General features: G+C 36.2%; 2 protein-coding genes across 2 annotated transcripts; one reads left to right on the top strand and one right to left on the bottom strand.

The window, feature by feature from the left end:
• The first annotated feature begins 1,040 nt into the window (after positions 1 to 1,040).
• Positions 1,041 to 17,843, top strand: LOC139970572 (5'-AMP-activated protein kinase subunit beta-1-like). Its single transcript, XM_071976372.1, has 8 exons — positions 1,041 to 1,198; positions 5,939 to 6,378; positions 7,810 to 8,003; positions 9,094 to 9,187; positions 9,611 to 9,722; positions 12,357 to 12,481; positions 13,681 to 13,749; positions 14,593 to 17,843. Exons 2-8 carry the CDS (start codon positions 6,244 to 6,246, stop codon positions 14,668 to 14,670), a joined length of 807 nt encoding a protein of 268 aa, XP_071832473.1. The 5' UTR covers positions 1,041 to 1,198; positions 5,939 to 6,243; the 3' UTR covers positions 14,671 to 17,843.
• Positions 17,844 to 18,956: 1,113 nt separating this feature from the next.
• LOC139970574 (peroxiredoxin-5, mitochondrial-like) lies at positions 18,957 to 25,832 on the bottom strand. The gene is made up of 6 exons (XM_071976376.1): positions 25,603 to 25,832; positions 23,853 to 23,987; positions 23,088 to 23,219; positions 21,065 to 21,103; positions 20,525 to 20,580; positions 18,957 to 19,959 (listed from the first exon to the last, which is right to left on the bottom strand). Exons 1-6 carry the CDS (start codon positions 25,699 to 25,701, stop codon positions 19,854 to 19,856), a joined length of 567 nt encoding a protein of 188 aa, XP_071832477.1. The 5' UTR covers positions 25,702 to 25,832; the 3' UTR covers positions 18,957 to 19,853.
• Between the last annotated feature and the right edge of the window lie 590 nt (positions 25,833 to 26,422).

Raw genomic sequence — 26,422 nt, 5'->3', positions numbered from 1 at the left:
TTGTGCAAAAAAATGTATCGCAAAGACCTCCTAGAACGTTTATGTCCTATCACTTTCAAATTTGGTGGGTTGGTGCCAGACCATGAACTGCAAACGCGTGCATAGATGATTGGTGACGTCATAGGTCAATGGTCAAATGCCCAAAACCTGTTTTTAGCCATTTTCTGCTTGTCAAGATGTTGGAGAAAGGCATTAAACCGTAAGATGTAGAGATCGTGGGGGAAAAAATTAAGGATCGAGGTCAAAGTAGATCCATTCCGTCATAGAAGATATGAGACCTGCAGCTCCATGCATGGACTGCCAGTTATGCTTGAAAGTGTGGAAACTCGCTGTGGTCCCCTGAAACTGGTCTGGATGACAGTGAATCCTGGCGAGTTGGACCAGATTTATACAGCTACCCCAGGCATGGTTGTTAACACAATAAACAGCAAGCTTTACGGTTATAAGCTTTGTAACCAGAATTGCGGTTTATCTCTCCCTGGGCTGCAGGCTCCAAAGTACCTCCTTGCCCGTCTTCATGCAGGCATTGTGGCTCTGTAAAAACCTGTGGCCAACACAGGTATCACTAGAACAGGGTTGTCCAACCTACGGCCCGCGGGCCACAGTCCGGCCCGCCGCAGGGTCACGTCCGGCCCGCCAGAGATTCTCTACGGTGCGAAATTTTAGTGAGCAGATTTATTGATAACAATTTGAAGCTATATAATCAATCATTCGAACCTTCAGGGTCCAAAAACTGCATACAGGTCAGTTTGTGTGACACTCTCTCAGCGGAGAGGGGGCGGCTGGACTTTATTCATCTGTTTTATCAGGAAGGAAAATAAATCAGTGCGCTCCGCGCGCAGTGCTCACATTTTGTTGCCTTGGGCTTCGGGCAAAAAATCGAAAATTCGAGCGTAGGGTTCATGCGGCCCCTCCTTCATCATAATCATTCCATGTTCCCCTCCTCTGCAAAAGGTTGGACAACCCTGCACTAGAACAACCAGTATTGTGTCGACTCGTCCCTGGACTTCCTTCACGTCCGTGCGCTGCACAATCACAATCAAACTATCATCAAGTTCAACTGGCCCCAGATATGATAGAGACATCGAAATATATCAGTACAGTGTCACTTGGCATTTTGTCGTGTGTTATTAGCAGAACTGTGAAGTTCGTAGTCTTCGAAAAACCGTCTTTTCGTTCCATTATCGTTCCTTTTGAGGTTTGTGTTTCATTTAATTCGACCAGAAGTTGATTTGCGTCAGTTTGGTGTATTTGTTGCACAAAAGTATTTCCGACAATAAGCAATATCAAGTAATAACAAAGATTACGTGAGCTAACAAGTAACAGCTAGGCCTAAGTTAAGCAACGTACAGTACCTAGCCTTGGGCTACTGTAGTGTAGGGTTTTGTATATTATACAGGTTAGTATGGAAAACAGGCTGGTACAGCGATATCATACTGCATACCTACTGGTTACTGTTACTTGTTAGTGTTAGGCTAGGATAAAGTTGAATATAACTGATATAGAAGCCTTGCATTGATAATTGGGCAGCTGGTACTGATATCAGTAGCATGGTAGGATGCTACAATATTGAGCCATAGACTTAAAATTTTGAGCTGGCAAATAGTTTAGTCATTGAAAATGAAATAACTATAGCCATTTGTGGGTTTAACCTTGGCCTAGCTAGCCTAGGGCTAAGTTATGATAAGCCTCCAATCGAGTCCAGAGGCCTAACTTAAGTTAGAACTTAGACTTACTATTAGCCTACTACTTGTAAGTTGTAGTAGTCCTATAGAATATGTAATCCTGATATGTGCTTCTTTGGTACATACAGATTGTATGAAAGAAAATAAATATTGCAATATCTTGCTGAGACTCATTGCCATTCAAACATAAAAAAAAATATTGAGTATTTCTACTAGCACTAGGCAATGCTTTGACAACTTATTTCAATAAAAAATTCACAATTTGGAGAGCATGACTAAAATAAAAATTCACTTGCCACTAGTAATGCTATGTATTACGTAGCACTTTCTAACTTAAATGTTAGGACTAGGCATTATTTATGTGGCACTACATAATGAACATTGAACATGATATTTCTGTACAATATGAAGTTGATATGCAATAGAAAGTATTACACAACACCTAATTGTATTCTGGTCATTTGATTGGTCAATTGCTCGTTGATTGCATGCAAAATCTGCTCTATTCCACTCTATGAAATAGAACCATGGGTTATACTTTTTTGGTAGCACTTTTTTCAATGGTAAGAGAGCAGAGAAACCTGTCTGTTCAAAACAAGCTGTTGCATGAGTGCATTTTACCCATCTTAACATAATATGTTTTATAAAACAAATAATGAATGGTTTCCATTCGTGCAATAGTGCAAATATTTCATTTGTTGAAAGATGTAATTTGTTCTATTCAACTCGGCTGCACCTCGTTGAATGGAACATTCCATCTTTCAACTCATGAAATATTTGCACTATTGCACTCATAACCATTCATTATTTGTATAATATACAATGCAAAGCATGTCTGTAACGATGTGTTATTGAATTAACTTTGATTTGTTGTTTATTACGGGTATTATCCAATTTTAAACAGACACAGCTTTGTTCTTGATGGTTTGGTATGTGACGATGTGTTATTGAATTAATTTTGATTTGTTGTGTATTAAGGTTATATTCATTTTTAACAACGTCACAGCTTTGCTTGATGGATTTGAATGTGACGATGTGTTATTTAGTGTGAATTTAGTGTTCAAACAATAATCGGAATCGGGCCGAATATTGCATTATCTGAACATAATCGGATTCGGTAAAAATTATGTGGAATACCAGTTATGTCATACCGATTACTCAAAAACATATGAAAGATGAAAATATCATTATTCAAAAACATATTGAAGGTGAAAATATCAACTGATGTTCTGAATTTGTTCTTTTACTACGAACATTAAAATAAAGATACCCTCTTTTCGTCTTTCTAAATTAAATTTCATCAAATTAGGCTGCCAGGGACCCTGATTTTGCTTCCCTCGTGGCTAGTGACTTCATATTTCTCAGCACAGTAAGCATGGTAACAATACCAATTCCGTTACTTAAGGATTGTGCTAGATAAGGCCTATGTTGATTAGCTGAGCATAGGTTATGTTTAGGCATGAAATCCTCCGTAGTGCAACATTTGATGCACTAATTTGTAATTTGATGTTTCTTTTTCTCACAATTTGCAAAGGGCCATGCTTCCCTGCCCATCGCCTCCCTTTTACCGTGGACCCTCTTATGTCCATTTTTTTTTCAACCTTCCGATGTTTGCCGCAATGCCCTTAAAAATTATTTAATTTCGACAGAAATGCTGGAATCCATAGCTGTCGCATTAGGCCTAACACTAGGTTGTAAAAATAGGTAACGAATAAGGATGTTTAACTTCAAGTTCGTAACATTTCCGTTTGTTCATAAACGAAATAATACTGAAAATAAGTTCAAATAATGTCAAAATGTAAGAAGTATGTAATTAAAATGTACACTTTGGTAAAGATTGAAGATGGATGGTTTGTCTGAGATACTATTTGAGATGGATATTTTGAGTAACTATTCTTAGCGTATTTCAAGCCATTAACAGGTGACACACACCAAAGTGGTTATGCCATTCGCTTAGCACAGTGCTCACTTGGTAGGATGTCATATTTTCAAATTTTGGAAATTTGTAAAAAAATCCATTTTTTTCTTTCCGCAAAACCCCAGAGGTGATTTGGTACATACAAAAGGATACATAAGAGCCATTTTTGACATAAGTACAATGAAAGAAAGGGGAAACAGAGGAAAAGCACAATGTTCAATAATTGTTTCTATCACTTACTTTATTGCCGATTTCGTATAAACAGGATATGTTCTCGTTATCAAATAATCAGAATCGGCCCAATTATGAAAAAAAATAATGGGTAATCGGTATTTTCTGTGTTAGCATAATCGTTTGAACACTAATTGAATTAATGTGTGAGGGTGTTAAGATTGTTTATGCACGTGTCGGTGCATGATTTGTTTGAATGGTGCGTGTTTTCTTTAAATAGGGTTTGGAACATATTGGGTGGGAGTTATTACTTGGAGTTTTTAAAGACAAGACGTGTTCTGTTATCTTGTATTACTTACAGTTTGTAAAGACAAGACATGTTCTTTTATCTGGGTAAGACTCTGTTAAAGTTTGGCAACAAATACACTTCAACGTAGTGACAAATAAACCCTCTGCGACGGGACTCTTTATTTATTTGTTACGATGTCATTTAAATTACTTCTATGATGACTGCACCTATATTTTTCCTAACCAAAGAACATTGGCAAGGTTTCTGCATTCTGGCTACGAAGGTAACTTGGCTTCTGTAATCATTTGTTGTACAACTTGTACTTCTAGCTTTTCTTTGACAAATATGGCCTAACTCCACTGTTTGTGTATTTTCAAGTGTTGGCCTTTACACTACAATATGGTGCTCCAGCATGCCAAGATCAAAGTGATTTGTTACGCATCAATGGAAATCTAAGGTTGCCAAAGCATCAACCACCCACACCCAATCTGTTTGTAAAGTAGGAATCCGGATATATTCTAAAATCATGGAATGCAAGCACAGCAAGTACTTCAAAACTGTAATTTTGTACATTTACAAAGTATAGCAGATTTCATGTAAATAACGCCCTAATGAATCAATCATGGGGTGTTTGGCCACCTCTAGTGTATTCTAAGATTTTATATTAAAGCTTCATACTTTATATGTGGGTGCACATTGCGAAGTACAGTACAATAACCACAAGTTAAAAAGGTCAAAAGTCGACAGAGTCCAAGTCTACAAAGACTATAAAAGTGAGTAATAAGTACAAGAATTATGTGCACAGTTTTCATTATTGTTCTTGTATAAAATATATACAAAGAATCACTAAACCTGTTGAATTTCTGGTTCATTATGTGTGGTTAGTGAATGTTATATAAATTTTATTTTGCTTCAATATCATTTAGCATTTACCAAGCATCATGCTATATACTTATGTTGCTTGATTAGTCGGCTTAGCACTCACTACAAGGAACCAACACTGTACTACTGTATAGTACTAGCAAGCAGAATTTAGATTTGGCGGGGAATAGTGTAGTCATCCCATACTTTACACATAAAGAGTCTAGTCCCAGTACCCATCATTATTAATAAGGGAGTGTGGGGGGGGGAGTGGGGGGAGGGGTTATAAGACTAATACTGTATTGTTGATCGGGTATGAAACAGGAAGCAATGTTTTTTCAAACCTCTGATTCTCTGATCAGTATTGGTGGACTTAATTATCAGATATTGGTAGGAGCATGTATTCAGTGTAACAGTGCTACACTAGCTCCAGACCAGATGGAGTTTACTCCTGAGTTGCACATAAGTTCAGCTTTTTAGAAGCTGTTTTTGGCTCCAGATGAGAAATCTAGTAATAGAATTCTGAATATACACACCTGTAATGGTAATGTTTAAAGCTGAATTGATTAAATTGAATATGATATACTGGGGTGGAGAAATGTGAGGTGCATAAACATTCATTTTAGGAGATGGGTGGCAGAAAGGGATTGCACAAAAGTCATATTGTCAGCGACCATACAGTTTTCTTAAGGCAAGTTGTATCCGTTTTCTTAGAGACACAAAATGAAATTCATTGTTGTTACATACAATAATGTAATGTTTTGTCCCTGCTATATATTCTAAGGGTCAATAGAAAAGTTAAAGTGTGTTACACTTGATAGCTTTTCATAGGTAATTGGATTCTGCTTGAGATTTTGTGTGAAACAGTATTTCACAATCTGTTATTTTTTCAATTGTTTGTTGATTTGTGATTGGCTTGGTGCAGACTTCTAGTCCCTTGAGTAGCCCTGTATACTGTACAACTTGCTGTTTTCTATTTGGGTCTGATCATTATCATCTTATTTTTCTTTACAGCTTTCTTTGGACAGAGCAGGCAAATTATTTGTCTGAGCCAGTGGCTTTTGCATCTTGCAATATTCTCCCAGAAGGTGTATTTGGAAGATCATGCCGTTGTGGAAGCAGAAATATATAGTTTTTTGTGCCATACTGAGCAAACGACAGATCTGCCGTCAGCCTATTAAGAAATATTAAACAATTTAAATACTACTGTCCACATTAAGCATCAAGACGTGTCCTTTGATCTGCAAATCTTTACCGTTGTTGTCAAACAAGCTGTCCCTCATCAGCAAAGTCTTACAGGAGTCCACACAGTACTAACCATGGGGAATGCACCAGGGAAGAGAGAAAGCAAAGATGGGTCCCCATTGTCTCCAACCAAAGATGGCTTTGACCAGAAGGTCTTCCTTCAGCAGGCTTCACTGGATGATACCATCGATCTTCAGCCTCGGCTTGAGGTAGGTCTTGCAGATTTGCTAAAGATTGGTTTAAAGTATTTCCAAGAAAAAGTAACTTGGACAAAGATTATGTACTGCATGTAGTAGGTAACAGTGGTGTCCAATCCTGTTGAAACTTGACCAAACTCAATGCCTAATGCTGTGTTAATTATTTCTGTCATCCCTTTTAATCAATTTTTTTTTTTCAGCCAATATAGAATAAACTTAAGGTCTTTCAATCTTAGACAGTATGTGGCCATTCAAGGCTCTCTATTATCCTAATTGTGGGAATTTAGCTCTCTTTTGGTGTGTGATAAAATGTAACAATTTCTTCAACTTTGGCTACTGAATTAAATACCTATTTTATTGTTTTTATATCATGTTAAAAACGACTGGGAGAGTGCTCTAGTCACTTGCTATGAGAACAGTGGGCCTGAAGGCTGATGCTTGATCATATTTAATTGATTTCTCCCTAAATGGATTCTTAGCAAATGTGTATTGAAGGGATGTTACATGATCTGCCACTAAGTTTATTATCTGGATTCATATCAAGCATAACAGAATAATTTATCTGGTGTTGCCTAGCAATGATGATTTATCCCAGATGCTCACTGTATTGTATATATATATGTGTAGATTCAACCGTAATGAAAGGCCTACAGCATAGAACCTGAAAATCCATTAAGATAATTCAGCTGCGCATACATTAGCAAAATGTCAGTCCATTGCTGTTCAAGGGTGCATTGAAGTAGTTTTGATTGGTTTATGGTTTAAGTGTTTAATTCTGTGTTTGAGAAAGCTACTATATTGTCTCTGGATATCAATCAAGGGCTTCTGGTATCGAGATTGAAATTTAACTAAAAATTGCTGCATCAAATGCCTGCAGATTTGTCAATCTTACTATTCACATATAAAGAATGTATATTGTTGTATTTCATACTATGTGATTTATTGAAACATAATGTTCAATTGTTGTAATTAAAGGTCATTCTGGAAACAATTGTTCCCTAAAAGAGTGTGACATCATGTGGAACAGACCAAAATTTACAATTTTAAATGATGATTAGCATTGCAATGATTAGTGTCTAGTTACAATAAAAGTGTACTACAGAAAGAGGATTGTTCAGAGCAAAAGTTGTCCAATTTTCTTTGCTTTCTTCAAGGAGGGATGCCAAATGATGTGTTCTTTATTGGCCTGGATGATTTCTAGTCCCCCGTTAGATGTTTGATAAATACAATGTAGATAGAGAAGGATGTGATTGGTTTACAGCCAACAAACAGGTCACCATGTCTGATGGACATACGTAGAGGGGGGCATTTCTTATCTCAGGGCCTGCACTGTCATTCCATGGGGGATGTATCTATCATGTTCAAAGTCAGTTCTATATGATAATACATTTTATTAAGCTTTACATGGTCTTAAAATTAAACTACTTGTTTTTTAATCTACAGAGATTAATGAAAGCAGAATCGGGTGTTGAAGAGGATCTTCGTAGAGGAGGGAGACCACGTTCCTCTACTGTAAATGAGGCAAGCAACTCCACGGCCTCGTCACTGCCTGTGGTCTTCAAGTGGGATGGCACTGGCAAAGAAATTTACGTGTGTGGTAACTTTAACAATTGGCAAAGGATACCCATGAACAAAAGGTAATTACTGTCATTATATATTAGTGTGCCATTAGATTCCATGATAAGCCTTGTGATTTCATTTGTGACTTCAGCAATGAACACTCTACACAGTCCAATCAACAAGCAGCCCTTTGCCTCTTACCTTCTCAACCTACCGTTAAATAGCCAAAGTTGTTAACCATCTGATGTTGCTATTCTACAGGGAATCCTCAGAAATCTGAATGTTTTTTCTTGCAATTGTCATTTGCGTCACTACTTTCCCCTTACCGGTCTCCATGAGCACTTTCTACCTTAACTACAAGAATGGAAAAGTTTTAGAATTGCACCCCCAAGTCTCACTTATGTCGTTGGAAGGTTCAACTTTCCTTCCATTCAAATTCCAAAACTGATAAATAATTGTAGAGTAAAAACCAGTGAATAATTTATCTGGTATTAGTAAAATGCTATTCAAAATGGGCAAATTGCTATGCAGTTTCCAAATGAAAATTTTATAGAACTGTATCGTGCACATAAGCATACTATTTTATGAGAAACATGTATATATTCATAAACCCCCCCAAACTGCCACAAAAGATATGAACACTTAGTTATTGTCTGGTGAGGTGATTGCAAGCTAACTGTCCAATTTGGTCTTAATATTCATTCAAAGTTTGTGAGACCTGTACAGTTATCATCTCATGTAATATTCTCTGCACAGTGGAAAGTAACGTTACAAGTAATTGTTGTTAAAAAACATAATAAACAACATAATTAATTTGGAAAACATCATTGGCTATATGTAGCATGAAAATCGCTGTTATGGAATGTTGTAACTAAGCTGTGTATGGAAGTGTCACAACTTGCAGTTGATTGTTATGATTTTATTTGTTTTCAAACAATCCTGGTAGGATTGAAGAAAGTTTGGTTCTTTTGAGAAGTACTGTAGATTTGGTTTGTCAAAAGAAAGAAAGATGTTCCTTAATAATGTGCCTTGTTTGGCATAAGCCTAGTTGTGGGTGTGTGTGCTTAGGGTTTGTTTCTCAAATTTTGCGTGCCTGGCTAAACATTTCATCCCGGACGCATGATCCTGCGTTTGTTACAATGCTGATGATTCCTCTCTCTTTAACAGTCATGGTAACTTCACTGCTATTGTTGACCTACCAGAAGGTGAATATGAGTACAAGTTCCATGTTGATGGTAACTGGCAGCACAGCACCAAACAGGTTAGTGTCAACTATTATGCAAAGTGACATGTACAGATTAATGCATATCCATAAGTAAGCTGCTATGATTACAAATTAGAAAGCATCAGTTGGCTTTCAGTTCTACGATTGCAGGGAACCTCAGGGGTGCATCCATTGAGAAGCTGTACATTAACTACTATAACATCTATAATGTAGAAAATACTGTTTGATTAAGGTTTGTAGCCACACTTTGAAAATGAGCACAAGGCAAATCAGTGAAATACAGAAGCTGGCATGATGGCCCCTTGGGACCTTAGTACAGCTTTCCAGTCTGGTTCTTATCATTGCTGTATGTTTGTACATCAGCACTAAGATATTTGATGATATAACTTGGACAATATATATTGGACTAAAAATTTTTACTTTTTTTTTAAAATATATTGCATTTGTTTTCCTCTGCAGCAAACAAGGAATAATAAGATGGGAGTTACTAATAATGTGGTTAATGTGCAGAAATCTGACTTTGAGGTCTTTGAAGCATTAGCCATCGATTCCTCCACAACAAAGAACAGAGGTGAGGAATGAACATTTAGCCTGAAAGTTTTACTCAGGGTTAATCAATTCCATATTGGATGAAAAAGGCTAAGTAAGTTTTTCAGCTTGTGCTCTTGACAACAGGAATTTTACACTTGATAAAGCAAGCTATTTCACTCAGTAAAGCTAGCAATCAGAAAATTAGATTTGATGATTTAGGTAGATATTTAAAGGGTTGTTGCAATAAGCTTGACGTCCTCGAGGAAACTCTTGAACAGAACTTTTGTTTGATGTCAATGAGTGGTCTCAGAGGATGAAATCAGTAGCCATATCAGCTAGTCTTTATCACTCAGTAGAGGACTAAGTTATGAAGCAAAGCCCAGATCAGCCCTGTCTTACCATAGCTACTTGTCACTTTGGAAGTGAAGCCAAGATTGGCCTGTTCATACCCGAACTAAATATTGCCCTACAAACACCATAACTATTACCCTTCAAACCCCATAACTATTACCCTTCAAAGAACTATTACCCTCCAAACACCATAACGAATACATTTCATACTCCATAACTATTACCCTTCATACTCCATAACTAGTACCCTTCATACTCCATAACTATTACCCTTCAAACACCATAACTATTACCCTTCAAAGAACTATTACCCTTCAAACACCATAACTAATACCTTTCATAATCCATAACTATTACCCTTCATACTCCATAACTATTACCCTTCAAAGAACTATTACCCTTCAAACACCATAACTATTACCCTTCAAACACCATAACTATTACCCTTCAAAGAACTATTACCCTTCAAACACCATAACTATTACCCTTCATACTCCATAACTATTACCCTTCATACTCCATAACTATTACCCTTCATACTCCATAACTATTACCCTTCAAACACCATAACTATTACCCTTCAAAGAACTATTACCCTTCAAACATCATAACTATTACCCTTCATACTCCATAACTATTACCCTTCATACTCCATTACTATTACCCTTCATACTCCACAACTAGTACCCTTCAAACACCATAACTATTACCCTTCAAAGAACTATTACCCTTCAAACACCATAACTATTACCCTTCATATTCCATAACAATTACCCTTCATACTCCATGACTATTACCCTTCATACTCCATAACTATTACCCTTCAAACACCATAACTATTACCCTTCAAACACCATAACTATTACCCTTCAAACACCATAACTATTACCCTTCATACTCCATAACTATTACCCTTCATACTCCATAACTATTACCCTTCATACTCCATAACTATTACCCTTCAAAGAACTATTACCCTTCAAACACCATAACTATTACCCTTCATACTCCATAACTATTACCCTTCATACTCCATAACTATTACCCTTCATACTCCATAACTATTACCCTTCATACTCCATAACTATTACCCTTCATACTCCATAACTATTACCCTTCATACTCCATAACTATTACCCTTCAAAGAACTATTACCCTTCAAACACCATAACTATTACCCTTCAAACACCATAACTATTACCCTTCAAAGAACTATTACCCTTCAAACACCATAACTATTACCCTTCATACTCCATAACTATTACCCTTCATACTCCATAACTATTACCCTTCATACTCCATAACTAGTACCCTTCATACTCCATAACTATTACCCTTCATACTCCATAACTATTACCCTTCATACTCCATAACTATTACCCTTCAAACTCCATAACTAGTACCCTTCAAACACCATAAAGTTCTATTACCCTCCTTCAACCACCATAACTATTACCCTTCAAAAAAAGAAAAATTGATTTTCAAGAATGGCTGGGGTTTTTTTTATTTATTTTTTATTAGAGATCAGTATTTATACATGTTATTTTGACATATTTTTTAATTGTTCCTGGTGGGTCAATTTTTATGTTCATCTGAAACCTTCACTGTTGAATGGTTGAAGTGTGACACTGATAATATGTGTGAAATTATGCCTAGTGGAGTGAATTCAGTGAAATCCTGCTAGAAGAATTGATGAGGCTGTTACAATTGGTTCATTGTTTGCAAACATATTGGACAGCTGGAGCAATAAGAGTGTAGAAGAATTATTCAACATCAGCTCTGTTTTTGTGCCCTGCTGAACTTTTTGCAATATTCATATCTGGGAAGGAAATTAACAGTTTCTTAGAATTAAATGTAGAAAAAAGATGTTAAAATTGCAATTTTTAATCACTTGATTCTAATTATTTAATACAATTTCTTTCTGTTGTCAGGCAATGACAAAGGCAGATGTCCAAATACACATTGAAAACTGCTTTCTTTTTTTAACCCAATTTGTCTTCTCCATTGATTTCTTGTGTTTAAAGGGAGGGCAACTGAATTGTTTTCTTGAACAAGGTGGTGATCAAATAGTGTAAACCCCTCTTTACACCATATTGTACTCTTGGTACTGTAGATTTAAACTGTACTTGTATTAAAAGCTGGTTATCTAAACATGTATAACTTGCACAAAGTTATAAATTGTTGTTAAAAAGATCTGCAAATAATGTAGAATGGTTTTGTGGCTCAGGTCAATTGTCAAACGTTAACATTGGAATTTGATCATGTCAATACTTAAGTGAAGCTGCTAGTTAATCTATTTTACTCAAACATCTTTCCATGTTAGGATCTCCACCTGGGGAGTATGGTCAGACTGTACCAACTAAGGATACCATGGACCGGTCAGGAGGACCACCATTCTTGCCACCACACCTACTGCAAGTCATACTTAACAAAGACATTGGTCCACAGGTACATAATGTATTTCTCATTTTCTTAAGATGTATCTTATAAACAAGTTGATGGGAATAATATATGCAATAAAGTCTCCATAAGATGATGTTGAATATCTTTGAGCCATCCAATGATGTATATATTTTTTCTTACATTACATGTTTTTGCTGACTTAATTGTTTCTAGTGGACCTGAAGTTTAGTCTGCTATGAATGCATCTCAGGTACTATGTCAAAAATAAGAAAAGTGGGACGTTGATCCCGGCTAGTGTTGTAATGGGATGTTGTTCCTGTTAGTGTTGTAATGGGGTGTTGTTGCCTGCTACAGTTGTAATGGGATGTTGTTCCCTGCTAGTGTTGTAACAGGATACTGTTGACTGCTAGTGTTGTAATGGGATGCTGTTCTTGCTAGTGTTGTAATGGGATGATATTGCCTGCTAGTGTTGTACTTGGATGTTGTTTCCTGCTAGTGTTGTATGGGATGTTGTTTTCTGCTAGTGTTGTAACAGGATACTGTTGCCTGCTAGTGTTGTAATGGGATTTTGTTTCCTGCTAGTGTTGTAACAGGATACTGTTGCCTGCTAGTGTTGTAATGGGATTTTGTTTCCTGCTAGTGTTGTAACAGGATACTGTTGCCTGCTAGTGTTGTAATGGGATGTTGTCCCTGCTAGTGTTGTAACAGGATACTGTTGCCTGCTAGTGTTGTAATGGGATGTTGTTTCCTGCTAGTGTTGTAACAGGATACTGTTGCCTGCTAGTGTTTTAATGGGATGTTGTCCCTGCTAGTGTTGTAACAGGATACTGTTGCCTGCTAGTGTTGTAATGGGAGTTGTTTCCTGCTAGTGTTGTAACAGGATACTGTTGCCTGCTAGTGTTTTAATGGGATGTTGTTTCCTGCTAGTGTTGTAACAGGATACTGTTGCCTGCTAGTGTTGTAATGGGATGTTGTACCTGCATGGTTCATATCGAATCATACATATATTCATCTCTCATACCGTATGTCAAGTTGGCTTAGCTTCTCAGTGAACTCTAACAGAGCTCCATCTGTAATTTTGGTTTATAAATAATCAGCCAAAAGAGATGACAGTATTGCTTTGCTTGTACAGTACTACTTGTAAACTATGCAATGCAAGACAGAGCATACCACAAACACTAGCAGGTATGCAATCGTAGTTTACGTATTTATATTAGTTCTTTCTATCGTTCTTTCTATTCTAGTATGAGCCAGCATTGCTACCAGAGCCAAATCATGTGATGTTGAATCACCTGTATGCTTTATCTATTAAGGTGAGTACAATTATCTTGTACAGTCTCAAGTATTCCATAAATTGTTGTTGTTAATCTTCCTCTGAAGGATGGAGAAACATGGCTTGTCTGAAGTAAAAAAAACATTTAATGTTCATATTGAGTTATAAGAATTCCTGGTAGTTCATAGTTTGGGTTGATATCATGTAAAATGCAGGCAGACACTATGTGGTTCATTTTGCCTTGGAATTTGGGCATCTTGGTTCATGCAGATATCACAAGCAAACTGTGGTGTCTGCTGTAACAGGGCAGGTATACAGTTACAATCATATTAGCTAGGTAATCATATCAATGTGTACATACGTATACACACTAACTGGTGCATATTGAATATAAGAACCATACTTGTGCTGGTAGTGGGAACTACTTCACTGGCGAATGGATTAAGACCATACGGTATCAATGTTGATTCATCATTATGGCCGAGCAGATGTGCAGTGATAATACAAATACATAGTTGAAAATATTGCAACTTTCAAGTTAACTGCATGTTTCGAACATTTGTTGATTCATTTGTGGGAGGTTTTGGTCACCTTTAATATCATGTAATACTACTAGTATCATGTACTAGTACTAGTATATCATACTAGTACAAGTATCATGTACTAGGACTTGTACTAGTATCATGTACTAGTACTAGTATCATGTACTAGTCTCATGTACTAGTACTAGTATCATGTACTAGTATCATGTACTAGTACTAGTATCATGTACTAGTATCATGTACTAGTACCATGTAATAGTACCAGTATCATGTACTAGTATCATGATACTAGTATCAATAGTCCTGTGTTGATGGATGTATACATATTTTCTGCTTTACAGGATGGTGTGATGGTTTTGAGTGCCACTCACAGGTACCGAAAGAAGTATGTCACCTGCCTGCTCTACAAACCCATTTGAAAGCAATGAAAATCACAGAGTTGCTATTTCCAATTTCTTGTTACCATGGTGATGGAGTGGGAGACATTGCCAGCAGATGAGCATTTTACGATCTGATTGAAGGTGCTTTGTATCTTCTTAATCTAGATGGATGACGCAGCTGGAGTGGGTTTTGCAGTCCTATAGAGTGTCAAAGCTACCTTCTTGTAATATATTTTAAGTGTTCTTGTTGTAGTTTTTGGCAATTAACAGACTGATTGAGCTTCAGGAGCAAATCCTGCTAGCAACTGTAGGTGATGATTTGATGCCTTTCTTGATCAGATTAATCATATACAACTCAATGTAATGAAAGAAGACAATAAAAAGCCTTGCTGTTTTGTAATTGTATAAGCTATTGCAGTTGTTTGAATTCTGGTTAAACCAAGATGAATGTTTGTCTTGATGACCTGTGATATTTTACCTTACTAGTGATCAGCCTTGGCAGTCATTGGTGTGTTGTATCTCATGTTTGTGTAAGTTAAATTGTGACTGGGGTCATGAATTTGATTCTTCTTGCTTATCAATGGGACTATCCGTAACTCCATGTGACTTCATTGTAGTACACTTCACTTTCTGGACAATACTCCAAAATATACACACTCCAGACGTCAACCTTGTTGACACACTAGGACGTTATGAGCCAATGCTTTTATTAGAATACCACTAACGAGGGCTTTAGTATGTATCATATTAAAATGTTTGTCAGAGGTTGAAGGGGTAGAAGCTAGTTGGGCACATTAATGTGATTGGATTATTGAGTTCTTGAAGAGATATGAAGAACTGTTCATAAAAACCAAAGCTCGATATATGTTGGACTTTCTAACAAAGATCATTGGTGATAACAAACTTAATTCTTTAACTAAATATTCATCAGACAGTGAATACCCAGCTAAAGAGAATGTGTATATTCCTTAGAATATATCGATAAATTACAGTAAACAGATCATGTTAACAGAATTGCTGAAGCATTATTGCATCAATTTCTATGGAAACCTTGACAATTAACTGGTCACATTAAGATCTCCATACAAGGTACAGGTAGGATATTAATGTGACTGTAAAGACATTGAACTCACTATGTTCATTTCATTTTTGAACCACTGAAATATTTAGACTCATTTGGAAATTAATGTTTATTGATCAGTTAGAACATGGTTTGAAATGTTACTTGAATATTTTCTTTAAGCAGGTTGTGAAATATACATTCTGCCGTAATTTCTGCAAATATGGTGTAAACAGGTTTATGTTAAATTGTGATATTTCATTGTGTCTTTTGTCATTTTGCTATGTTTATGGATATTACATCTCTAAGTTCATAAAATAGAGAGTAACTACCTTACTTATCGAAGGTCAATTTGCAACAACTTGTCCAACTAGAAACATCTTTTATTTTCCTCACTGATGAAACTGACCTGTAACATTTGAAATTGAGAATCAAACTGAACACTGCATGAGGAATAATAAAACATTTGGATGAGAAAGTTCTCTCATTTAGTATGCAGATCCATATGTTGCGGCATTATACTTTATTATAAGTAACAGTAAAGGAAGGCCAAGAGGGGCATTAATCTCACCTTTTCTCATTGTTGTCAGTGTATAACTGAAGTTTGTAATACTAACATTCTTGTATGTTAACTGTTAGTTTTTGGAAAAAAATACATGCTGAATACAGCATGCACTGTAAAATATCTGACATGTGGAAAAGGTACCAGTTAATGTAAATGTGAGCAAAACTGTCTCATGAGATCACTTATTTTAATTGAAAGTGATTCTAATGAAGGAGTTAATTGTAACTCATTGCCAGTGTCTGCCTACAGCTAAGTATGATTTGACATGTGTTACATGCGGTTAATTGCAGAACAATGCATTGCTTGTCTTTCTTTTGTTCTTCTCTCCTTGGCACCGGTCATCTTACCAATGTCTTTTGATAGATCACTGTCTAGGTCAAATGTTGTATGCTTTTAGCAAATGAACCTTAAATTGTTGTTGTAAACCAATTGAAACCACCTGAATCGCTCCACATTTCAACAGGTGTGGATTCCGTTTTGTCATTACTTCTGTCTCATCAGAAAATAAATTATTACAGTCTTGTAAACATTGGTTTTGAAGTTACACAGTAGATGACCTGGGCAGGCAGGGTATGGTTGAGGTTATGTCCATGATTTCATAATTACATCAGTTGACAGTTTTATTAAATGGATATTTCACCAGAACCCATATGCTGGTATTTACAAAAAGTTGTGCCATCACAAGGATAATGATAGGCTACCAGTTTAAAAATATTTAAAAAAAAACAATTTCCAATTAACCTCTTTTATCTGTTGTTTTGTGGGGTGTTAATTTCTGGTAATATGGAAACAATTTAAGTAAGAAATTTAATTTCCTGTTCTGACACCAACATCAAAATGTTACCAAGTATTCTCCTATGCTATGGGTATGAGATGATATTTTATACCTCTGGATTGTTTGACAGTTTATAGTCTCATATTGAATGCACAGCAGCCCACTGGCATTAAATGATGAAGTGCTAATGTTGCTGTCAGTTTCATAATTAACTTCCGATAGTCATGCTTCTCCAATAGATTCAGTCCTCAAAAATGTAGAGTCTGTGTTGCCTATGTGGTCAGCAATAGTCTTTGGATAAAGAAAGGTAATTGATTTTGGTTGAGGTATACAACAGTTGTGTACAAATGTTATTTTGTGTAGACCTGCAGCAGTGCACAATACATGCATGAATGGCCCTGCACTGTTTGAAGTGTAATTATGGTAAAATAAAGTCCTGTATTAAGAGTGTAAAAAGACTACAAAACATGTCAATTACACTATTTCTGTAGTTTATATGTGATACATACTTCAGGAACTTGTTCTACCCAACAAATGGCTAAATCAAAGGAAGAGAATTCTTTCCTTGTTCCAAAGGTATGCATATTCCCATATGGTATGCACAACATTGGTGGTCAATGGTCATTTGAGGAGGAAGTCAACATTTGAAACTTGAGAGCATCAGGGCAACATCTGAGCTTTATAATTCCTGTATATCAGACCTAATGTTTGGTGTTAATTGTCTACACATTCTGATAACTTTACTAATGTATAAACAACAAAGCACTCGACAAATAAAATAGGTCGCATACATGACATTAGAGGCCATGAAAGTTTCTTGTTTACCAGATCTATTGATTCTTTTGTTTACCTCTGCAAAGCAAATAGACTGTCCACTTGATTAGAATCACTTGATGAGCATTTAGTGGGTAAGGGTTTCAGGGTTCTTGGAATGTACCTGTGGTATATGTAACCTCCATCAAAGTCATTGATGCCAATATTTAACAAGGTAGTGCCATGTTCAAGGATTCTCTTAATTTCCAAAAGGGTTTGCGGGTCCGAAGAAGACCCAGACCTCATTCAGTCTATTGAACAGGTATGCTGATGCTATTGCAATGTTGTTGAAACTACAAACTACAAGCTTTTGTTGAAACTACCAACTACAAACAAACTACAACTAAAAGGTTGATATAGATAACACGTGGATTGAACGGTAAGCTTTATGATATTGAAACTACAAACCTACCAGGTTGGTGTAGATTACAGGTGTATTGACCTATCAGCTTTTTGATGTTGAAACTACCAGCCTTTGAGATTGGTGTAGATTACAGGTGGATTGATCTGTCAGCTTTGTGATGTTGTTGAAACTACCAGCCTTTGAGGTTGGTGTAGATCACAGGTGAATTGACCTATCAGCTGACTGGCTCAAATGAGGCATGCCTGGCTGGGGGAAGCAAAAGGAGATCATTTTGGCATGGTTACAAAAGTTGCTAGTTTCATCTGAGGCCCTCAATGCACAGCTTCATTAAGGACCCCATGCAGTGATGCCAGTAGATGCAGTGATGCCAGTTGGATCACTGAGCTGGGAGCAATTGCTGCAGTCCACATGTTAGTATAGATACCAGAGTAGTTACATACCAGGTGTGCTGCCAGACCACTTTTCCTCCCCACCTTTCAGGGTTAATTGAGCTTTCATCAACAGTACTCCCCTCCCCCACCCCCATTTCCCAAAATATCAATGTTGGCATAGCCAAAGGCATAGTTCAGTCTACAAGTTTTGGCATCAAAATGTTCTCTCTAATGTTACCAAATAGTTACACTTGGCCAGTAAATAGAGAATGTCTACAAACAGTAACCTACTCTGGTACAGGTTAAGGTAAGTTGTTCCACTAGCCTCCCAGAATTAGTCACTGCATATCACAAAGAGGAAATAATATTGAACAAAGTAAAATTTCTAAGACTATATTAAGACACAACAGTACACTCAAATCATCAGAAAACTTTCAAGGTAAATTATTTCATTATTGATTGGCAAGTTCATAATATCAACATTATTGTAAACGAACATTGTAAAGATTCATTCCGTTCAGTGCAAATGGTTTTGTAGCAGTTTGACTCTGTCATGTAAACATCAGTTGTGCCTAATATAAACACCATGATAGTCTGTAAAGACAAAGTAATTTGCTGTAACTGGGTATATGGTGAACCAATGCTTGGCATAACCAATTAAAAATGTACTTCTTTAACAAACCAATAAAAGAAAGCTGCTGGTATTCAGTACCAAGTACTTTCATTGTGTGGTGTTCATTGCCAGCATCAACCATTACCGACTGCAAGTAATTGATCTTAAATATTATATCAAAGAAAGACTCATTTCATAGTTACTTTCAATACTGAATACACTCAAAGGTATGAAGTATATCAGTTTAAAGTTTTTGAATGCAAATAATTTTCCTGTTTGTTTTGCTAAATTCAAATATGAATTTCTACTTGATTTGCATGATTAATGTATACATCAACTGATTGAAAGTGAACAAATGGGGGGGTCATGAAACATTTTCATATTTTGTGAGCATATGTTAACATGACTTGACACATTTAATTTGAATGATCAAATGAGTAAACTCTGAGTATTTTACAAGTTTGGAAGTAATTTAATATGCTTTAAAGGGTTGCAGATGAGATTCTAAACACATCAAGGAAAACTGCCAAAATACCCCAAGTTCTGCATTCATATCCTTGGGTTATTGTTAACAGTATTCACCTAAATTTTATCCAGACTACCTCCTACTAAATTATGAATACAGGCATTTGAGCACTTGACTTTTTAAGGCAGGAAGACCTTACAGCTGTTTCAAAAGCTCTGTTGAGAGGCTGCAGGTAAGACCTGTCCCATCTGGTTCGACGTTTAGCTTTGTTACAACACCATCTTCTACTACCATAGAATACCTGAATGTAACAAAGAGATAAATCATAAACATAACAACTAAAACACACTGCCAAACAAACTGACTGAAATCTACAATTGATTCATTTTGATATCACATCCTGACAATTCTAGAGCATACTTTGTATACTGGTTCCAACTGCATCAAATTGTGAGAGAAATTTGAGGCTACAGAACCAGTAGTGCTGATTCTAATACCTCAACTACCCTGTATGTTGCCAAGAAGGTAACTATTACCTTACTGTGGAACAATACGTACCTCTCAAATTCTAATGCCCTAACTAGCCTGTGAGTTGCAGAGAAGGTAACTAGTACCTTACTGTTGAACCATATTTACCTCTCAAATTCTAATGCCCTAACTAGACTGTAAGTTGCAGAGATGGTAATGTGTACCTTACAGTGGAATTATACTTACCTCTCAAATTCTAATGTCCTAACTTAGACAGTAAGTTGCCAAGAAGGTAACTAGTACCTTACTGTGGAACAATATGCACCTCTCAATTTCTAATGCCCTAACTAGACTGTAAGTTGTAGAGACGGTAACTAATACTAAGGAATCATGCTCACCTCTTAGATCGCACACTCCCAAGGATTGGTGTCGCATCCAGCTCAAGGTCAACAGCCTGAAATAAAGGTTTTTAAATGATACTGTAGCACATCAGTTGATAAGTGTGTTGTGGGGAGGGGGGGGGGGTTAAATACATTTAATTAACTAACTCCCAGAGTGGTAAAACATATTCATGTGTATGATTTTAACCACTGCTGTATCTGCTCCAGGCATAATTTATAAATTACAATATCAAGTTTAAGCACCTCCCACATGAGTTATACACTGGGATATTGAAGATTTTGTAAATGACAAACTTATTTAATTGCAAGAACCACAAGTAGTAATAGTTCCAGGAATGTCGACACAGGTATCAGAAGAAAGATGTACAAACAAGCTTTGATTAGAATGGTACAGTCCTCATTAACAACAGGTGACATTTTAGCAAATATAACTATGATTTCTTTAAAACAAAAGTTGCCACAACAGCTTCCATACATCTTTACATCCTATGCACAGGGAAACCATTTGCCTAGGTTAGTTCTACAGCCACTTCTTACCTTTGTGAAGTCACAGCAGGTATCAGCCAACATACGAATCTAATAAAAGTAAGAACCAAAACAGTCTCATAGTTAGGTAGTTGACACATGTAAAAAAAAAATATCAGATCAAGACAGGTAACACAACATATTCAACTCCAAAACCATTCTACATTATTTCTGTATTACTTGGAAATTGGTCAAAATGTGCTATTACTTGAACAATAACTAACTATAAAGTTGAAGACTAAGATCATACCCCATGCCAAGAAAGCAAACACTATATTCATTAATGACATTTATTCATCCATTTTCATACATGATATGTTTGTATTTATTGGTCTAAAACCTTTCTTTCATTCAGATCAAAGATGGCTGTTAGTCACTCAACATAGCCATTTATTAGGTAATGCTGCAGAAGTAGGACAACAATGGATATCTATCTCTGGTAACATTATACTCCTGAACAGGAAACCTCAATTACAACAGGATTTATCTTTTGCAGTATCTGCAAAAAGAGCTTGGTAGAGAACCTTCCAGACTGTCACTAATTAAACAATTAAACTATTTAAAGTCACTCTTCTGTGTCATATATAGTGCTATATAGCTATAGTGCTATATAAATCTGTTCATATGAACAGATTTACTGTGGAAAAATATAGTCACTGGCTTAAATAACATGACAGTGATCAATGAAACCTCTTGTACAAAACTTAAATGTAATCTATGTTCCATGGGTTAGTAATACTAATACTTTATATGTAGTCTCTGTTCCATGGGTTAGTGATACTAGTACAAAGAATACATCCATTGCTCTGTGCACATAATGGTATGAAACTCTTTGAATACTACCAATCAGTGCATATATCAGCTATTTGTGTAACTGTTGTTGTACTTGATGCAACCTATTCAGTAGCCATTACCCGAAATGTTAAATACTACAAAGTGTGGGCACTAACACCATTAAAAGAACCAATAAGTATACATTCCACAGGGACAAGCTGGCTGTCATTCACTCAGGACTGATAAATACATCCCTTGTGAACTGGCCAACAGGGTATCTAGTGTTTTACTCCAGTATCTAGTGTTTTACTCCAATATCTAGTGTTTTACTCCAGTATATATCTAGTGTTTTACTCCAGTATCTAGTGTTTTACTCCAGTATCTAGTTTAACTTCAGTATCTAGTGCCGAGGTACTGAATGCTATCAGTGTCAATGTTTCATCTTTCTGGTGCTCCATGCAGTCAGTACGAACAGTCAGGCATTTTTTCTCAACTGGCCTACAAATTAGGCTAAACTAGTGACTTGATGACCATTGTGGGCACATATTGCACATTGCGTATATGGTTAAAAATGCAGCATCAAAATTCCTGTCCTATGAGTATACACTTTCATAAGATCAGAACTCAAATCCAGTGATAATTGATGGTTTGCTTAAATTACCAGTGATCATCAAGGTCGAATGGTAGGATTGGTTGTATAGCCAATGCCTTTTCTACATTCCTGTACTGTGTTCAAACTAGTATGACTTGCACTATCATAAAAGACCACAATTCCCATGATACGTGATTATACGTGATAGGTGCTAATAAGCTTAGAACATTACATAAAAAACACAGTGTCCAATAACTGCCGCGTGAAAGAAAATGTTGTTTGTTTTGTTGGTTGAAATCATACAATTAATATCTGTTCACCCAAAGCAACAAAGCCAACCTCTCAAAAGCCATTGTATGTCTAGAGATCAGGAATTTGCTTTGTGAAGATTTTATTAGTTTCTATTGGAGAGAAAAACTGGTTAAAAAGGTTTATGACTCATCATATTCCAACTATTCAACTATTCAAATTAGCTTAAGTGGTAAATCCACAATGGAAGTGCCTTAGGTCCATTCATGTGTAGGTATAATCATTTATTTTGGAAGAAAGACAAGCATTTTGGTAATCAACATATGTGGTGATGTAACTTATGCAAGAAACTATCAATGTATGTAATGTGCATATGTTTATCAGCTTGAGACTACAAACATACACAGTTTGGAACTTTACCTTTCCAGTTGCCTTTAGGTTATCACCCCAAGCTTCCATCACAAATGGATCATTGACTGATATGCAAGCAACTAAGTCAATTCCTTTGGATTTCATGGCCTCACTGTCATTGACAAAACCTGGTAAATGGGTCTAAAAGAGCAAAAGTGAAGAAAATAGTTCCATTTAGATCAGTGCTCTTCTTTGACATGACTCATCATGCATTTTCTAAGGTTAAGAAGAATTTTCAAACTTATCATTGTAGTATCACTAAAATAGTACTTACTTAAATGAGATTGCAATTAATCAAACTAAGACAAAATCCTACATTCTGTTCTTGCAAGAATATTTTAGGTTTATCAGAAAGTATTTAAATAATTCTACATCAGTTCTCAATTGTTCATTTACCCAGACACTTTTTACAGTACTAACCACATGTAGAAAGTAAATTGTACAATTAAGAAAATGACTTTTACTTCATATTTAAAGTTAAAATTCACTGTCAAGCTAAACCTTATCTGAATGAGATTTTAGTATCAAAAAGCATTGTAACTATTTAATAAGAGCAGATCAAAAAATTGCTTTTCAGTAGACTTTCCATTGTCAACCCTAGTGATCATCTCAAATAGATCTAATATTTGTCTTGACGTAGATGTTCAGATCAAGTACTGTGTAAGTCACAAAATAAACCTAAATGTACCCTTTGGTATAACATACTATGGCAAAAAGGAACTAAGATAGCTAGGATACATACAGTAGGTAAGATTCTTTCTACATGAAACTTACCTTAGAGCAGCCAGGAGTGAATGCTCCAGGAACAGCAAAGATGACCCCTTTTTTGCCTTTAAATAGGTCAGCTATGTTGACTTTGCTGTTTGGTGTGTTCTCAGCCAGCTCCACGCTGGGAAGTTTATCTCCTACCTATGAATGAATACCATGAATAATCACAATTAATGTGACATTAGGGGAAAGTCAAATTATAAATGTATTTCCTAGCTTAAAATATAATTTACTTCACAAAAATGAGGAATGATACAATAAACAGAAAGTTACATGTTAAGGCTGCCAACAAACTGCTTCATGATGGTCATTCACATGCATAAAACAGTTCACAATGTTTTGAGTGTATCTAGAAAACCAAGGAAACACCTGGTTCCTTTTACAATTAAGTCAGATAATCCATAACACTTCAATTTCAGTCCCTGAAGATGAATTCTTTCTGATAGGAAAAAGTTGAATATGTTATTCTTGTTATTGTAGGTCATTAAGGCACAGCCGATACCTGATGAAGGACCAGGACAAGGTCAGAGAGCAATAGTTGGGTTGAGAGAGTCCAAGTTTACACACAAATCATGATATGCGCCATACCAAGGTATTATTGAGGGTTTTGAGGTGTGAGGGTTTTAAGGTATGAGCCTTTTGAGTGCAGAAGGTAGACTGATATGTATACAAAGGAAATACATATAATTAACTAATAGTCGTTAACACAACCATACTTAATATGTTAAGCATTTACAAACAGTGTTCAAAACTACCAAGCCATATTATCAAGTACTCATTGCCATGACAATACAATTCCCAAGATTCTACTGCTGCAGTAAATGACTGCTACTGAAAGCTGATGAATTGTTATTATAAATGGGCTGGCTGAACCAAAGCATGATCCTAACATGGGCATTATTTTACAGAATAAAGCAATTAGGACCATGAAAAATCCAGATCTGCTATATGTATATAGGGAGTCAAAGTGTATACAGGATAGACCTCTGATGACATTTTCACTATCAGCTGAATGGGCTTTAATTACAAAGATGGCTTTTCATTTCTTTGTAACTGTAAACTGTTTTTAACACAACATGTATTACTGATATTAAACAACAAGTACCAAATACAATACAAACATCTATCCTATTACAAAAAGGTCTGTCATTTAAGTAGCTAGGACTAATGTTAAATATAGACTATGCTTTCTAATGTGCATTTTTTTTTTAATTTACAGCAATTTGAGATAAATTGTTCTCATTTACCTGATCGTCAGTTAAAAAATGGAGAAATGGAGTTCTCCATTTCTTTGGGAGGCCCACATACCCCATACACAGGAGTTGGCTTCAACACGACCTCACAATATCCCCTCCAACTCCAAGTGTTTACAAGTATATTTGACAAATAAATATTATGAGATCATTACATATCTGAGGAACTACACATATGAAAAACGCATGCAGTTGAGTGATTTGTATTTTGCCTTGATAGACACTGTTGATAAAATCCTTAAGTGCGTCAATTATGAGCCCACCATGCTATATATATCTATAGTGGTAACGCTACATTACATGTTGAGCCAAAGTACAGTACTAACTTTAGGTCTAAGTAGCCTAGCCTACAAATCTTAGTTTCTGCAAATGTCATCTTACTAGTACTAATTAGTGAAGCTAGATCTGTAAATCCCTCCCCGCCCCTTATTCCTTATCCTTCCCAAATGCACGTCCTTACACACCACTGTAGGCTTAAACGGAGGAAATGACTATTTTCAAACCTTTATAGGCATGGCGCTTGTCAAAGTTGTAGAAAACGGTCGAGCAATTGAAGGAAAATTCTTCAGCAATGAGCATCGATAAAATGCTGAACAACTCATTGTGTATGTGTTTATATAGGCTAGACTGGATAGTTGGCCTTTGTAATGTGTAATTAGACTGGTATGTGCAGTGTGCTCAGCCAGTTGGTGTTACTAAAACGAATGACAATTGCGTAACACAATAACGAATGACAATATGTTGTACATACTAAAAAATTGCGTTGACTAAAACCATGGAGGTAAAAACAGAATGACAGTGAATGACAGCACAGACATTTGCTTCAACCGGATATCACAGTTCAGACTTCGTGGCGAGTGGACGCGAAGTGCGTAGTACAGACAAAATACAAACGCACAAGTTATAGTAAGCGAAATTGTGAGTGATTTTAAAAAGTAAATTTAACGTAATATTTTTTCCGATATTAATTGTTAGAAACTAACAATACTATAATCTTGGAACGGCTAAAAATTTCAGGAAGAGTCCTTATATTTTTTGGGGGGTGGGGGTGCAATAGGGACTGGAAAGGGAGAAAATTTACGCCAGTTATGGAGCCACTCTGTAACAGTGGCGTAGGGAAGGGGGGCAAAGGGGCGCCTCCCCCCCCTTGTGGAAATTTTCTCCAAAAAAATCTGGGTTAAAATCGCAAAAATCCGAGTTGACATTTTTCGACTGTGACCGGTGTTTTCGGAAATTCTTGAGCAAGATGTTTGACTTGCGCTGTGCGATTTAACCGCTGAACTTAGGGGAATTGAAAAAAATTGTTGCTGTAAAAAAAAATAT

The sequence above is a fragment of the Apostichopus japonicus genome, chromosome 8, assembly GCF_037975245.1.
Source record: "Apostichopus japonicus isolate 1M-3 chromosome 8, ASM3797524v1, whole genome shotgun sequence".
Classification (NCBI taxonomy): Eukaryota; Metazoa; Echinodermata; class Holothuroidea; order Aspidochirotida; family Stichopodidae; genus Apostichopus; species Apostichopus japonicus.
The sequence above is the reverse complement of the archived record's forward strand: the minus strand, read 5'-3'. Positions and strand labels throughout refer to the sequence as shown.